The sequence below is a fragment of the Crotalus tigris genome, unplaced genomic scaffold (genome assembly GCF_016545835.1).
Source record: "Crotalus tigris isolate CLP2741 ecotype Arizona unplaced genomic scaffold, ASM1654583v1 scf7180000024384.25900115:4084858, whole genome shotgun sequence".
Classification (NCBI taxonomy): domain Eukaryota; kingdom Metazoa; phylum Chordata; class Lepidosauria; order Squamata; family Viperidae; genus Crotalus; species Crotalus tigris.
In genome coordinates this window covers 2,304,941-2,322,081 of record NW_024100554.1, presented here as the reverse complement: position 1 = coordinate 2,322,081, position 17,141 = coordinate 2,304,941, and the positions used below count along the sequence as shown (strand labels likewise).

At 38.4% G+C, this 17,141-nt stretch overlaps 1 protein-coding gene across 3 annotated transcripts; it reads left to right on the top strand.

Annotated features, from left to right (window-relative positions):
- The first annotated feature begins 1,267 nt into the window (after nucleotides 1-1,267).
- Nucleotides 1,268-16,623, top strand: RRM2B (ribonucleotide reductase regulatory TP53 inducible subunit M2B). Of its 3 annotated transcripts, none has more exons than XM_039328902.1 (9): nucleotides 1,268-3,183; nucleotides 4,679-4,834; nucleotides 6,138-6,254; nucleotides 6,606-6,739; nucleotides 7,687-7,781; nucleotides 8,517-8,650; nucleotides 9,857-9,961; nucleotides 10,712-10,825; nucleotides 14,355-16,623. In XM_039328902.1, exons 1-9 carry the CDS (start codon nucleotides 3,121-3,123, stop codon nucleotides 14,505-14,507), a joined length of 1,071 nt encoding a protein of 356 aa, XP_039184836.1. In that variant the 5' UTR covers nucleotides 1,268-3,120; the 3' UTR covers nucleotides 14,508-16,623. The 3 variants fall into 3 exon arrangements, with proteins under 3 accessions (XP_039184836.1, XP_039184837.1, XP_039184835.1); XM_039328903.1 differs by having other exon boundaries at nucleotides 1,269-3,045; XM_039328901.1 differs by lacking the exon at nucleotides 1,268-3,183 and having other exon boundaries at nucleotides 4,692-6,254.
- Nucleotides 16,624-17,141: the final 518 nt, after the last annotated feature.

Here is a 17,141-nt window from a genome sequence, read left to right as displayed (position 1 = left end):
TCCCCTTCAACTTTAAAAAAGCCTTATCATTTCAGCCTTGCACCATGATGTGATAACTGAGCACAATATGTTCAATGCCAATACACATTTCTTAAAAAATTAAAAGGGTACCCTTCCCATAGGGAAAAGGGGGGGAGACCAATACTGAGGCAGACTTACATAAAGGAGATTGCAATAGTCAAATCCATAAGTTTAACCATTGGATTGTGTATCAAAGCGTGCAGAACGATCCTCAGGAATTGGCACCAGTGGAGAAAAATATGGCTGAGATAGCTTGATGCTTCTGGCAGTTTTTCTAGACTTGGGGGGTGGGGGCATAGTTTCACACTGCCTGGATCCTGCATGTGACTGGATGGGGCTTTGCTCACTTGCACAGCCAGATTCCTGGCAAGCCATGGACCAGGGGTTGGGGACCCATTGTATCCAATAGTCAACAAATGTATTCAGGAAACTCAGAAGCCAAAGATGATCTGTTTTTCTTATTACTGCTCCCTGATAGCTGTATTTAAAGGCCTTTTGAGATCAGGCAATTAAACAGTTATCAAAATTAATAGCAGAGGATAGCCTAGTTGTCCCTTAACTTTTCCGATTCCCCTTTAACACCATCTAAATGGTCAAGCATCACTCTCAGATAGGAGCAAATTCAAGATATACTTCTGGGAAGCAAAACTTGACAAGCACAGCAGAAATTGACGAGAGTAAATACACATATTGCACTATAACCTCTGTTTGAGAAGTAACATCTAAACCTCAATTTTTTTGGTGCCAACTCAGTGTTGATTCCTGATGACTGCCTGGACTAGTCCCTGCAGTTTCTTTGGCAAAATTTCAGAAGTGGCTTGTCATTGCTTCCTAGGACTAAGAATGTGTGAATGGTCCAAGGCTATCCAGCTGCTTTAGGCTTAATGTGCAATAAGAACTAGTGTCCAGATTTCTAGCCTGGTGCCTTTCCCATATCAAATGACTCATCTCAACCTCTAATAATACCATACCAAACAGAAGGAAAGGTCTGGACACCTTGGTAAACTTCCTTTGAAAATTCTTTCTTTCCCAGGACCCTCAATTCAAATAAATTCAGATGCTATTCTTTGCTTATTCAAACCAAGATATCAATCAGAGCATGAAACCTGCCCAAGACATTTTCGCATTCCTTTTGTTTAGTCTTAAGTCTTTCCACTTCTCACTTCTTTGGTAAGGAACCTTGCCCTCTCTTATGGTCTACATTTTACATGCCTTTATAAAGCGGTGATTTTATTCGTTGCTATTTATTTTAATTGCTGTTTTAAGGGTATATTTAAATCTTGTATCATTTGCATGTATTTCATGATATCTACTTATGATAGATCAGACTAAGAAACCAATACCATACAGACCTAGTTATCTTTATTATAACCCTTATAACAATTACCATAATCTTTCAAGTCTGAATGTGCTTCCCTCATCCCTCTTTATTAAATGTCCCATTTGAGACATTTGCTCAAATACATTTATAATTTTATTCATTTATTTATTGGAATGGGATTATGCCACATTTGTTTCATTTTAGCCTTGGTAGTGGCTCTTCCTCCTATCCTTCAAGGTCCCTCTCTAAGATCTTCACAGCTTTATCTACTTTCTGTAAAAAATAAGGCAACAGGTAAATGATAGGGAAGGAAATGAATACAGTGGCAGACCATATTTTCCATGCATAGAAACATAAAGTTGTGCTGGATTACTCCCAGCTGTACATGTTGAACTCCAGAGAAGGCATAGAACACAACAGATAAGAATTGTCACTACAACAGTACCATCAGATGTGTCAAGACATAGAGTGCATATTAAAGATAATCTGGTTTAAATAAATTATTTGAATTTTAGTGAAACTTTTGGCTGATTTTTAAATGTTTGCAAATATCACTTCTCACCTTGCATAATAACTTTATGATTCATGATCCAAGAATTCAGAGCATTCCAGATCCAATGGGAAATTTCGTAACAGACATCCTCATCTGCCTTTTCCAGTAATGGAAAAGCTGAATAAACCACTATAAAGCCTATGACAGGAGTCTTCAAACTTGGCCCTTGGAATGCTGGCTGAGGAATTCTGGGAGTTAAAGTCCACAAGTCATAAAAGGGCCAAGTTTGAAGACCCTGGCCTATGAAATGTAACAAGTAAGTCCCATGTTCCCTAAAAAATAGTATTCAGAGGCACATTGTATCTTGTTTCTTGTATAATTGAAGTGGTAAATCCCAGATACTTTTCTGGCAAGAAAAATACAAGAGTATAGAACCATTTTATATCATTTTTCAAAATCCTAAACCAGCTATCTGAGCCTCATGGTTAAGCCAAGACTTTCTGCTGTTTGACATGAAGATTAAGACTTTGCAGTGGGACTGGTGACTCAATGTGTCTTTTGTTCCTGTTAGTGAAGCCCTCCTCCACTGCAATGCTTCTAAGACACCAACACGAGCATTGCTGTCTCCCTCTAAGTTCCTGTCCCACCTTTTTACATTTTAAAAAGTTTCAAATCAAAGAAATGCAACTGTGGCCAAGTGCAAGCAAAGATTCCAGCATCATCTTGATTTGCAAGAACAGGTCTGGACCACCAGTGGGCCCAATACCCCTTCTTTAAAAAAGTAGAATTGTTTTTTTGGAATCGTATCTTGCAGGGCTCAGGATCAAGCAGGATGCTGAAAAAGCATTATTTTGTATCTACTTATGGGGCTCTGGCAGCCATTTTATGAATAGGCAGCCCCCCCCACCTCCAACCATTTTGCAAGGACGCCTCCACTACTATATTAACAATCCCAAGCACCGCAGACATCCTCGTGCCTGCCTGCCAGCACCCACAGGACATTAGCCCGAGGCGCTGCGCGTCAAGACACGGGAGAGCGCCCAAGCGGGGATGCAAGAGGCCAATTTCCGCAGACCGCAGGGAGGAAGTTGACTGGCGACTAAGTCTCGTTCGGCTGCACTTCGGAATCGGATCTTCGGCGCTGTTCCCGCCTTGCCCTTCGCAGCCGCCTGCAGTCCCGCCCCGGGAGGAGGCGGAGAAGCAAACCAAGGTCAGGCGAGCCTTCCGCGTGCGCCCCTCTCCCTCGCTGGCTTCTAGGGCGCCGGGAGGAGCGGGGCTGGGCGCCATGAGCGAGCGTCGCGGCTGTCGCCCTGGATCGTGCGGGCCAACCAGGCCGGGAAGCAGCGAGGTAACTGGGCAGAGCGCCGCCGTCAGGCCTAACAGCCGGCGGCGAAGGTCTTTTGGAGGACGCCTCTTTCGGCAGAGCGGCGTGACGCGCATCGCATCAGGCGGGGCTAACGCTGCGGTGGGATTGGCCCATTTCTTGGGAGATAAATCTCTACGATCATTCTAGTACTTCTGAATGCAGCACGTGGGATTCGGCCAATGATACGTGCGAGAAACTGGCTGGCGATTATAGGGTTTCCGCTCCCTCCTTGAGAACCTCTGTTCGCCTTCCAATAGGCTTCTATACGCTCGGTTTTAGAAAAGTCATCAAGATTTTCGTTTTATAGTTTTTAAAGCACTTAGTCGCTGTTGATCTTGGTTTTTACGGGCATCATAATTGTATCCGTACTTAGTTACAGAGGTGGTATAAAAATTATGAAAATGTTAAATGTTAACCAATTCCAGGCAACTGAACACTGCTCAGATTGGGGTTTTTGTCCCATGATTTAGTATTTTGTCTGATACTATTGGTCAAAGATTGATTATGCATTTGTCCCATATTTTATTTACAATGGGCATCAGAGATATTTATTTAGATGCTGCCTGACTCACTTCATGAAAGCAAAACAACACACAATAAAAAATAGAATATCTAACAAGAAGAAAGATTGCAAATCCATCCAGCAACAAACATCATACACCCCAAAAGGACTCCAACCAGCCTTCAAAACTAGGCATCTGGGTCTTAGATTCCGATTCTTTGGTGGCTGGGCAATTTGTAAGCCTGCAAGTAAAAACACAGTTAAGTATACAGTACAAGCTGTCTAAGCTCAATACACAGCAGCTTACCGTGTCTTCAGGGCATCACCCAATCTTCACTAAAGTAACAAAAAGCTCCATGGTACTGTTATTTTGGCCTAACAATGGTTGGGTGAACGTAGAAGACCTTAGTAAGGAAATGATCTCTAGGGGTTTCCCCAGACATGAGGCTTATTTAGGCTTTAAATTGTTAACATGGTTCTAAATACGATGCCTGAGAAGAGCTGCTATCTGCTGTGTATCTATAGTACAAACTACCAGCTTTTAGATGGGACAGTAGACATCGAAAATGCCTGGGTTTGACTTGGTTTCCCGAATCGCTTTAAGATCTGGGAGTTGTGATTTCAAAGCTTGGCTTAATTGCAGCATAAAGCGAGTTCCTCAAGTGTGCTACAAGAAAGCTCATGCTAAAAGTGTACATCAGAGTTGTGTTGTTGGTATTGTTATCCTTCTCCACATTGCACACATTCCTGAACTGAAAGCTGTGTTCTTGTACTCTGTGTAAGTTGTCCCCATCAAGATAGTCTTTCAGTAAATCAATATCTGACCAACTCAGAACCTCTATGCAGGGATAGTTTCTGGATTTAGAAAGAACAGATTAAGATAATTGATGCTTGGATTAATAATAGATGAAAGCTAAGGAAAGCCAGTGATAATGTTGAAAATAGCATATGTATGATTTCTTGCTTTTTCTTTAGGAGTTGCCCACAGATGGACTTGAAAATGGCTTAAAATCAAATGAAGAACCTCTCTTAAGAAAGAATCCCCATCGATTTGTCATCTTCCCAATCCAATACCCTGATATATGGAAAATGTACAAGCAGGCTCAGGCTTCTTTCTGGACAGTAGAAGAGGTGAGTTGCACAGAAGACAAGTTGCAGCAAGTGACCAGCATTAACCCAAGGGTGGGCTGCAATGTCAGTCTGGGGACTACATTTCCTTTTTCTGTCCTATCTTGGGGCCATCAGGATGTGATCAGTGACACAATGATGCCTGCAGGACTTAAATATTCATTCTGCCCCTTAACCTCAAAAGTAAAGGCTTGAAGTGTTCAACTAATTTTTCAGATGGGATTGCAGATGGGATTTGGGGAGATGTGAATTATTCACCCCTAGCCTAACACTAGCAACAGTGTTAGGAACACGAAAATGGCTTGAATACCAGAGGATTTTTGGCAGAAAGAGTGATCAGCTTCTAGTAGCGATCACAGATTTCTACCCAGAGCATAGGTAATCCTTTTATTTCCATCTTGGCAGAAAAGTGGCTTTGCACCTTGGTCCATATGGTGAAACTCAAACCCTGTAGTAGATCCCTCAAGACCAAACAACTGAAAAGTCCTTGATATATTTAGACCATAAGGCAGCCAAGAGACAGAAGCAAAGGTGCAGAAAAAATTCTGTTCACTGACCTGGTATTCTAGTTTACATACTTTCCTTACATTTAGGGTAACACGCTTTTAAGAAAGAGTCAGTTTCTATTATAAAAAGGCAGCTACTATTGCAAACAAACAAACAAATGAACTGCCTACTTGCATGAGCAATGAAATATTTGAGGAATTTGTTTACTTGTTTTTGTTTTCTGGTATTGTTCAAGGATAGAAGGGATTTCTGGAATAATCATACAATGAGTTGTATGTGTGCTCATTGTCTTTCCCTCTCCTTTAAAGGCAAATTATGTGTCAATTTAGGGAGAGAATTTCTAGTAAACTAGTGTATACTCACCAGGTAACCACCAGATGATTAGGATATAACTCCCAATTATCTACAGACCCATCCTGGCAGAGGATGATGAGGGTAATAATAACCCATTACATTTAAGAATAATCCATTACATTACAAGACACCACATGGGAGAAGAGGGTTAGAAGCCAGGAGAATCAGCAAAAGCAATTAAAAGAAATTCAAAATGCAAGAAGAGCAATATGATAGAAGCCCCACCCTTTTTAATGTGTATTACAAGACATGTAAAAAGAGTGGGGCTTTGATGGTGAAGTTGCAGCCACCAACTTTATCAAATCCCCCCCCCCATGAATGCCCCTCTTTAAATTATAGGGTATATTCTCTTGGACATTTATTTTGCTTTTCAGAATTATCAGTAAACAATGACAATTTCAAATGTGTAATCTATATTTCTTTCTTTTTTTTTTTTTTTGTAAAGGTTGACTTGTCAAAGGATCTTATTCATTGGAACAACCTAAAACCAGAAGAGAAACACTTCATTTCGCATATCCTAGCTTTTTTTGCTGCCAGTGATGGAATTGTTAATGAAAACCTAGTGAGATGCTTCCTGTGATGTAGCCTATAATATTTTGATGTTATGTTTCTTTTTCATTGCATGCAGTCAAACATCTATTTGTAATTGTACTTTGCATGTATTTGATGTTTGTCATGAGGAACATTGTGGCTATTTTTCTGTAAATACTTAACTTTTAATGAAGTTTGTACTAATCACACTGACTTTCAACTGCTTTTTCTTGGGAATCCTATATGTGTATATCATATTCGCTTTACCCAGAGATGCTCTTTTGGGAGAAAACAGTCATTTTTATAAGACATCATGGCCTCATGCAGGGTGTGAACCTGGTCTTACATGAACATTTAGATATCTGACTTCTTTTGTTGGCAGGTAGAACGTTTTAGCCAAGAAGTGCAGATCCCAGAAGCTCGCTGTTTCTATGGCTTTCAGATATCAATAGAAAATGTTCATTCTGAGATGTACAGTTTGTTAATAGACACCTACATCAAAGATCCTGAGAAAAGGTAATTAGCGTAAGTATTACCACTATGTAGAGGACTTACATATTTCTTTTTTTTTATAGTTTTCATGTATAGTCTGGTTTAGGTGTAATGGGAGACTGTGGTTTAACATTGCAAGGACATATCAGTGGAAGTTTGTATTTTTTTAATATTCTTATAAGAGAGAGAGGAAGAGTTTTTGCTTGATCTTAAGAAAATCAGTATTTGCTGATTTTTAGGTTTTTTTATTTAAACTTTTTTATTTTATTTTTACCCTATCTTTATTATGTTTATACATAACTGAAGGCGTCAGACATTTACTATTCCTTCCTCCTCCTATTTTCTATATAACAACAACCCAGTGAGGTTGGTTGGGCTGAGAGAGAATGATTGCCAGCTTTCATGCCTAAAGTAGGAGTAGAACTCGTTATCTTTTAATTTCTAGCCTGGTGCCTTAACCACTAGACTACACTGGCTTCAAGGAATGAAAAATAAATTAAGAATACTAAATTATAGTCTTAGGCCCTGGCTTATTTTCACTAATTATGATGGTATCATTAGAAATGGAAACATATGATTTTCATTTTTCACTCCTTCTGGAGAAATGGAGAAGAAGAAAGTGGAAAAATTGTTTGTATTTAACATTCAGAACTCATATAGTTGTGTCACTTTTTTCCGTGGTGAAGTATATGAAGATCCTTTTTGTGTTAAGGTAGCAATTCCTGGAAAATGTTTGATTTTAAATTTTTGTTCAAACTGCAGAAGAGATTTCTAGCATATGTTTCTGTAGTTTCAGAAGATTCTGTATCAGTGAGAAATGAAAGTGCTATGTTAAAAGCATCCTTGCTCTTCTTGGATGTAAGCTAATTTGTCACAGCAAGTGATCTATGCTTTGGTGTCAGTCTCATTACCCAGATTTACAGTCTTTTTGTTTTCCTCCATTCCTCCTCCCTCCTTCCCCATCCTCTCAGGGACTTTTTATTTAATGCTATTGAGACAATGCCATGTGTCAGGAAGAAAGCAGATTGGGCAATGAAGTGGATAACAGACAGAGAAGCCAGTTTTGGTAGGTGCCTCCATTGTATATATATATGTATATAAAAACTGTAGATGGTTCCTCTAAGCATCTGAATATGTCCTACTCCCAGGAACAAATATAATCAATAATATACATTTAGAGATAGACAGTAAGCTTTTTGCTTCCATCCTAAATTGATGAAACCCGCTAATGTTCATTCGTATATATATATATATATATTTTAAAAAAGCTTTTTACTCTGAAATATGCAACCGATTTTCCTTAAGTCAAAGTGCTTTTTATACTTATCGGATGCTTCCCACAGAGTATGACAGTGAACTAAACCTTTGCCATTTCAGTAGATTCTATATTTACATATATTTATTCAATCTTTTCTACATCCTAGAAGTTGACATTAATATCTTAAGAATATACAGATTCCAGAAGTCTCTGTGTTAAAGCTATTCCTCTGGGGAATTAAACAATTAACAGGTTTTCTGAAAGATCTCTTTGGAATTAACACGACAAGCCAAATGAGACACTGAGTCTAGAGTCTTTATACAAGATATAGTAGATGCTCTTTCCTTGCTAGCAAGATTGCACTTTAATTAAGATTTGGAAGGATTGTGGGTTTCGTCAGTGTTTCCCAGCTTTTGCACTCCAAATGCATTTACTTCACACCCTGGCTGAGTAAAATAGGAAAACACTGTTTTATTCTTTTCTACAATTTGAAGGTTGATTAATTGTCTGAGAAGTTAACAGATTCTGATTTCATTGAAACAGGTGAAAGAGTGGTTGCGTTTGCTGCTGTCGAAGGAATCTTCTTCTCTGGTGCTTTTGCAGCCATATTTTGGCTCAAGAAGAGAGGGTTAATGCCAGGCCTTACTTTCTCCAATGAACTTATTAGCAGAGATGAAGTAAGGTGTGGGGCAAAAATATTTAAGGTTAAATATGATGCCTTCAGAGAAGCAGTATTACTTGTAGACTCTCTTATTTGTTGAGAGTTGCACAGTCTGCAAATTTTATTTATTATGGCTAGTTGCACAGTCAGCCAGCTATTTAGACTGGATTTGGCACTTTTATCCAGCTATTGAGTCTTTCCCAAGGACCTGGGATAAGCAGATGCTTTTAATGATGTTAGAGAATGGTTGCAGGATGTAAGCTGTTCCAAGTAAAGCTACCTTTTGCAATTGACTGATGGGGATTATTACTATTTTGGGCATGAAGTTCATGATGATGTTTCATACATCATTAAAATCTGGAAAAAAAATCACACAGTGCTGGTTAAGAAGAATATTTTGAATGCTATCATTTTTTGTAGTACAACAATATATTGTAGTTTGAGAAAACGCAATTCCCAATTCTACCAATATTTTTAGGATTGTATGTTTTCCCAGTCTCCAACATACTACTCTTAAATTTAAAATATTGAATGGGGAATAAATATGACTTCTGAATTAGAAATGGTATAAACCAGTGGTGGCGAACCTATGGCACCTGTGCCAGAGGTGGTACTCGGAGCCCTCTCTGTGGGCACAAATGCTGTCATCCCAGCCCTGCTTCCCATCACAGCCCCGTCCTCAACAGCAACCCTCCCAGAGGAGAGTCACCCCTGGGTGTGGCCCACGCGGAGCAGTGCAGCCAAGCACATGGCAGCTGGGCAGCGGATGATGCTGATGGGCGCAGTGGAGGCCGTGGCCACATGGTGCTGCAGGGCCGCCTGGGCAATGTGCGATGGGCTATGAATGGCCCCGAGGGTGGGCGGGATGAGGGTGGGTGGGCAGAGTGGGGGCGGGGCGGGGGTGGAGTGGTTTGTGGGCACTCGGTCTCTAAAAGGTTCGCCATCACTGGTATAAACTACTTACAAGGAATAGGGGTATGCAAAGCAAGTTTGTGAATTAGGCAAGAGATGTCTGGAGACATCTATATAGACAAAATTAATGCATATTTTATTTTAAGTTTTAAAACACATTTTAAACTATTGCTATTAACAGGCATTGTTAGTGGATTATTTTAACTTTTAAAAATAAGCTGCAAAGGCTTAAAGTAGTTCTTACATAAAAAAATGTCTTCTGCTTTTTCAAAAAAAGTTCTTATATTTCTGTCTTGTTTATTTCTTTAAGGGGCTCCACTGTGACTTTGCTTGCCTGATTTTTCAGCATTTAATGAATAAACCTTTGGAGGAAAGAGTGAAAGAGATCATTGCCAATGCGGTTGAAATTGAAAAGGTAAGGAGATCGGACACCTTTGCCTGAACATAGTTGTGATCAACCTCATAATAATTTATAAGACCACTTGGCCTATGATGAACTTTAATATGAAGTACTCAGTTGTATTTTTCAGAATTTGCATAATATACACCCTAATGTGGCATTTGGATTGGGATAACTAATCCCGTAGGTTAAAATGTGGTGAACTAGTTGTGATTTAGTGTGTTATGCAAACAACTGCTCTATCCACATTTTATATCTTTGTGATTTGCTGCTGTGATTGTTCAAAAAAGTATGGTATGAAGGTCAGGTCAGTTATTTGCTGAATGAAGCATAATTGCCTGAGCTCACATAATATTCTAACCATAGGCATGGTTTACAAACCAGAATCAAATTGATTAATGTTTAAGGTAAATAATTACTATATATAGTTGCTCTTAAGGCTTTGGTGGACAAGAACTCTCTCTCTCTTTCTTCTTGTCCTCTCCCCCAATATCCCACCAAAGCCTTAAGAGCAGCTCCAGAACTCTCTAAAAGCTGCCACAAATCATTTTTTTAAATATATATAGGTTTCATGGGGTAGCCCTTGCTGGAAAACTATTCAAAATGGCCCCCCAAAATAGGGGGCTTTGTGGAATTGGAACTCAGATCTCACTGGTCCTTATTCAACATGAACAACTACAGCACAGTGACTCAGTCTTCCAGAATTATTATGGTGAACTGGGAAAATATTCCTGGAAAATAATTTCATTTTTTTTTACTATGCAGGAGTTCTTGACAGAGGCCTTACCTGTGGGGTTGATTGGAATGAATTGTACTCTGATGAAACAGTATATTGAATTTGTGGCTGATAGACTGCTTCTGGAACTGGGTTTCCCTAAGGTAAAGTAATTTAGGAAAATATTTGCATGGAGCTTTGGCCTTTGAAGAGAACTTTGCCTAAATCAGTGGTTCTCAACCTTTTTAATGCCGCGACCCCCAGCTGGTTGTAAGTCGAGGACTACTCAACTGGTGCAGCACCGTTTGCAGAATGGGACTTTTGGCAGGCTCAGCAGGTCAGAGACAGCCTGGACAATTCCTATTGGCTTTTGAAAGCCAATAGAATTAGACTCTATTCAAGAGAGTCTATTATATTGGCTTTCAAAAGCCAATAGAATAAAAGGGAGTAGCACAGCTAAGGAAAAGAGGGAAAAAAATGGCGGACTGCGGTTTGGCGACCCCCGTGAAATGGTCGTTCGACCCCAAATGGGGTCCCGACCCACAGGTTGAAAACCATTGGCATAAATCTATGTCAAGGTAGTGTCTGACCTCTTGCTTTGTAAGGAAAATGGTGTTTGTTCTGTATTTGTGTACGGGTAGCATATGTATCTGTAGGTAAAGCCAGTGGCTTTTCTTTTATTGATCATATTTTCTTGCAATTCACTTATAAACTTAGTGCCAATTTTAGAATATTTATACTCCAATTTTCCACACATGGAAAAACCAGACTTCACAGTAGCCTATTTCAAGCTTGGAATCTTAAGGTATCTGAGATACCAGCTTGGAATCAAAGCCACCATGGGAATTCTGAGAATTGAAGGGCAAAAACTGCAAGGTATCTTTTATTGAAAAGGCTGGCCTAAGTAATTAAAAATAGTTTTATCAAGGTAGGGAAATAGTGCAAAGCACAGCTTTTGGAGTTCAGTTCAGTGTCTCTCCATTTATGGCCATAACAGGCATCTGGTTTATCCTTTGTACTGTAACGAAGGAACATATTGCATCTCCCTATGTGGTGGCTCCCAGCAAATTTGGATCTATTCTGTTCGGTGTTGGGAGAAATATCCTGCTGATCGGCAGATAAACAAGCTATAGCCCCCAGGGCTTAGAAATAAATGTGCACAAAAATATACACATATTTGTGCATTTGAAGAGATTTTCTTGTGTTGTTTAAAAATGCAAACTGATATGGAATGTGATCGAACAGGTGATGTGTAAAAAAAGATGTGAATATATAGAGGGCAAAGTAAAAAGATCTGTCAATTATTGCAAAATTGAAGGCTTTTAGAAAACTTGAAATATCTTGGTTTTCTCCTGGTCATCCTTGTCAGTGCTCCAACACTGAAAGTTTTTAAGAAGAGATTGGACAGCCATTTGTCTGAAATGGTATAGGGTTTCCTGCCTGAGCAGGGGATTGGGCTAGATGACCTCCAAAGTCCCTTCCATTGGACTAGATGACCTCCAAAGTCCATTATTATTATTATTATGGATCATAGCACAGTCAGCCAGATGTTCAGACTGGATTTGACATTTTGTCTACCTATCAAGTCCTTACCCAGGACCTGGGATAGGCAGATGTGGATGTTTGATGGTATTACAGGTATCGTCGCAGGATGGAAGCAGTTCCTAGTAAGGCCGCCTTTTGCAATTGACTAATAGCGAATTTGTCAATATTATTATTATTATTATTATTATTATTATTATTATTATTATTATTATTATCATTAATCAGCCAGATGTTCAGACTGGATTGGCATTTTTGTCTACCTATCGAGTCCTTACCAAGGACCTGGGATAGGCAGATGTGGATGTTTGATAGTATTACAGATATTGTCGCAGGATGGAAGCAGTTCCTAGTAAGGCCACATTTTGTGATTGACTAATGGCGAATTTGTCAATGTCAATGGTGTTCAAGTGGTGCTCCAGTTGTTTTGGGAATGCACCCAAGGTGCTTATTACTATTGGTACTACCCTTGCTTGCCTTTGCCACAGTCTTTCTATTTCTATTTGTAGGTCTTTCTATTTTGTTATCTTCTCCAGTTCGTTCTCATCTATTCTGCTGTCTCTAGGCACTGCCACATTCACTATCCAGACTTTTTTGTCTTTTTTATTGACAATTGTTAAGTCCAGGGTGTTATGTGGCAGGTGCTTGTCTGTTTGAATTCTGAAGTCCAAGAGCAGTTTAATTTTACCATTTTCTATGACTTTCTCTATTTTATGATCCCACCAGTTCTTGCTTACAGGCAAATGATATTTCTTGGAGATCTTCCAATGCACCATTGTTGATACTTTGTCATGCCGCTGCTTGTAGTCAGTCTGTGCGATCTTCTTGTAGCAGCTTACCAGGTGGTCCACTGTTTCTTCAGCTCCTTTGCATAGGCGGCACTTACTGTCTGTTGCTCTCTTCTCAATTTTGACTTTGTATGCATTTGTCCTTCAGGCTTGGTCTTGTGTCTCTTTCTTCAATTTTCCTGCTCTGAGCCATTGCCAGGTCTTGTTATCTGTTTTCCCAGCTATTTTTTTTAATATACTGGCCATGTAGTGCTTTGTCTTCCCATGCTTCTATTCTGTTCTTCATTTGGTTTTTCTTGTAGGCCAGTTTGGTCTCTCCAGTAGTCAGTAAGCCTTCCTGATATACTAATTTCAGGGCATCTTCATCATTGTCCTTCAGATATTCTTCCAAAGCCATTTTTTCTTCTTCAACCATCTGATGTACTTGCAGCATTCCATACCCACTTATTTGCCTTGGTAGGTAGAGTCTGTCAATGTCACTGCATGGATGAAGGGCATGATTCATTGTCATTATTTTTCTGGTCTTCCTATCCATTGCTTTTAGTTCTGCTTGAGTCCAGTTCACCATTCCAGCTGTGTATCTAATGACTGGAATTGCCCGGGTGTTGATTGCCTTCATGGTATTTCCTCCATTGAGTTTGGACTTTAAGATCTTCTTCACTCTCTTGATGTATTCACCTCTAATCTTTTTCTTGACTTCAGTGTGCTTGATGTTGTCAGCTTGGAGGATATCCAAGTATTTGTAATAATCTTCCTCATCCAGACTCTTAATGTTATTTTCATGGGGTATCTTGATTCCTTCAGTTTTCACTATTTTTCCTTGTTTGATAGTAAGTGTGGCATGTTTGTCCAAGCCAAACTCCATTGCAATATTGAGTTGTTGAGCAGCGATTCTATTTCAGATGATGTTTTTCCATACAGCTTCAGATCATCCATGTAAAGGAGGTGGGATAGTTTAGTGGTGATAATGAATCTCCTTGAAATATTCCTCTCTTGATATTAACCTCTCCCAGTCTTTCACTATTGATCTGCAACTGTGTCTTCCATTGTGCCATCGATCTTTGCACAAAGTTTCTGATGTTTCTACTGACTCCTGTTATTTCTAAGCACTTGATTATACAGTCATGTGGCAGAGAGTCAAATGCCTTTTTGTAGTCAATCTATGCCGTTGTTATTGTTGTTGTTGTTGTTATTATTATTATTATTATTATTATTATTATTATTATTATTATTCAAAGAGGAAGAAACCAAAATGGGGTAGGGAGGTAAATGGGAATACTCCCTAGAAATCACCAAAGATTAATTTGTCCTTGCAGTGCCTCATTCAGTTCTTATGTTTTAATAATAATTTTGGTTTTCTCAGATCTTTCAAGCAGAAAACCCTTTTGACTTCATGGAAAACATTTCCCTAGAAGGAAAAACCAATTTCTTTGAGAGGAGAGTTTCAGAATATCAACATTTTGCAGTTATGTCCGAAGCAAATAATAAGGTATTTACTTTAGATGCTGACTTTTGACGCTGCCTACTTGGAAGATTGACAAAGCCAAATTTCACCATCAGTGACTACAAGAAACTTCTTACAATCCAAGTAGGGTATTCTTGGAATATTTTATTCACTATTGATAATTGATAGAAAAGTTTCTACAAATACTGTAGGTTACAGGTTGTGTGCATATATGCACTCTTAACAATTCATTCTGTAACATCATGCAACTTTTCTAAAACTATATTGTGACATTTAGGACAAAGATCAGCAGCTGATCATTTTGATAAAATCCAATCCCATCTTTAGAGTGGAAAGCTTTTATGATAATGAGAATGACTACACTATAATATTCATTCCTACCTCAGTTCTTGAACTGATCTGAGATGAAAGACATACTCCTTTGTCTTAAAGGAATATTCCAGCATAAAGTCTTGGTTAATGCTGGGATGGGAGACCATCAGAGAAACTTAAGACTACAAGCTAGATTTGAAAAACATTCTAGGCAATGGAAAACCACTCCTGCATTGTTTCAAGGACATCAACATGGACATGACCACATAATCAGCAGGTATCGAAATTGACTCAGTAGAGATTTTGTTTTTATGCAAAAGAAAATTGTACTTGGGAAAATGAAGATGACACGAGCACTTTATAATCCTTTAAAAGCATCATTCATTTTGGTTAGTCAAATCAGCACAATGTCTGAAGTAATGTGTTTTGGAGGGATTTTTTTCATTTGGCCTCAAAACTTCATTTTGACTTTAAACTTGATTGCAGCAACCCACATGACATAGAACTGATCACTTGACACAAAGTTTTGGCTTATTCAGCATGATGAACCAAGATAGCTTGTTCTTGTTATGCAAACATAGCTATTTTCATAACAAATTAGTGCTTAAAGTAATGTGTGAACAGTGTCTGTGTTTATATGATATACTGATCCAAAAACTATCCAGGGCATTTTAAGTGAGTGTCTTGTCTGAACCCAGACTTTATAATTAGTTTTTGGTGTGTCATGCAGACTTAGAAAATTGGGGTAATTGAATAATTTATGCATAATGATATCATATGAACTTAGCTTCATTGTATGTAGTGGGATAAGATTTAAGCTTTTCCTTATTTAGCATGTGAGCAATGAAAAACAGATGACTACAAAAGTATACTTTAAAAAGAGAAAATATAGAAGTAATTGACAAAACCGAAGCTTCCTTTGTGAAACATCATAGCTAATGTTTAAGTGGGAAAACCAGTTTTGTCAAACTTTCTGTATGAGCATCCAATAAAGGGGGTGGGTAGGGCAGAGGCAAAGATAATTTAATAATGCTCAAGATATCATTGTTTTTTTCTTCTAGAAGTTGCACTAGCACCTTCCAGATATCTTGGACTTTCAGCTCACATAATCTTTGAGTTATGAGACAGTTTTATTCATCACTGTTCCTGTCCAAATAGGATCACAATTTAAGGACGAAATATATCACAGGGATGATATAAATCACACCCTAATATTGTCAGGAATTGATGAAGGTTTGATACATTGTGCTAAGCCATTGTAAGGTTTGTGCTGTGTGATCAGTTAATTGTGGGTTACAGATTAGAAGTTGAGTGTATTGTTTGAACCCACCATAGCTTTAAAGCTGAAATAGTTGCAAAATTGCTTTTTCAGGAACTGTAATAAGAAAAAGCAATGTTAGAAAGTCAGTGGCTAATGAACTCAGCAAGTTTTACATTAGAGTAAATATGTCAATAATTGTATTATCAGTGAGTTCTTAAAGATCTGAAGTTTATAAAGCTTCCCCTTTTTTGGTCCGTGCAAATTTGTTTGGTCTTGAATTCAGCCTTAGTTAAGGAAACAGGCCTTCTGATCCACTTCAGGGAAGTAAATGAGATATTTTGTTGGATGTATTTTAAAGCTTTTTCAAATATTCCTGTTTCATGTATAAGATTCTGATTTAGTCATTTTATTAATGACATAAAACTTGCATTAAGTTTTGTAAAATCTTTTTAATTCAGTTTAATTTATCTTTTCACCAGTAAAATGTCATAAATATGAACTAGAATGGACAATGTAAAGAATGCTTCATAGTTTGTCACTAATACGTTTTGGAAAAAAATACAAAATGGTTTAAATAAAAATAATGAGAACAAACTCTGTGGTTTTCCTTTTGTGAATTTTCTGTTTGGACCCATTGAGGATAACATGCCACAATTTACACAAAGCTCTTATCCAGAGTCAAAGGCTGGTTGTGGAAACATATGCTCTGAACCCAAATTCAATCCCTAAGATGCCAGAGACAGTAAAAGTCAGGGATATGAAAAATGTTGACCTTTACCATGTTCTTTTTCAAGTTTGCAAGAATGAAACAGCTGTTTTGTGTCAGAGGGGCTGGTTTAATCATTTTGGAAATATTCCAGGATTTTGAATATGGAACAGCTGTTGACATACAAAATACTTCCAAAGTGACTGAGAGAGTCCAAGTTAGTGCCCAGAATAGCTGTTTTGCACTCAAAATGGGCAATTTGAACATGCATTTGAAATTATTTGCACACCCTATTAACCCTGAGGTAGAAATTAGCCAACCATTTTTTTTTTGCCAAGCAACCAGGTTAATTCAGTAAGTATGCTAAATTCATACAATGTTGTAAACACAGTCTAACTATGTTGCC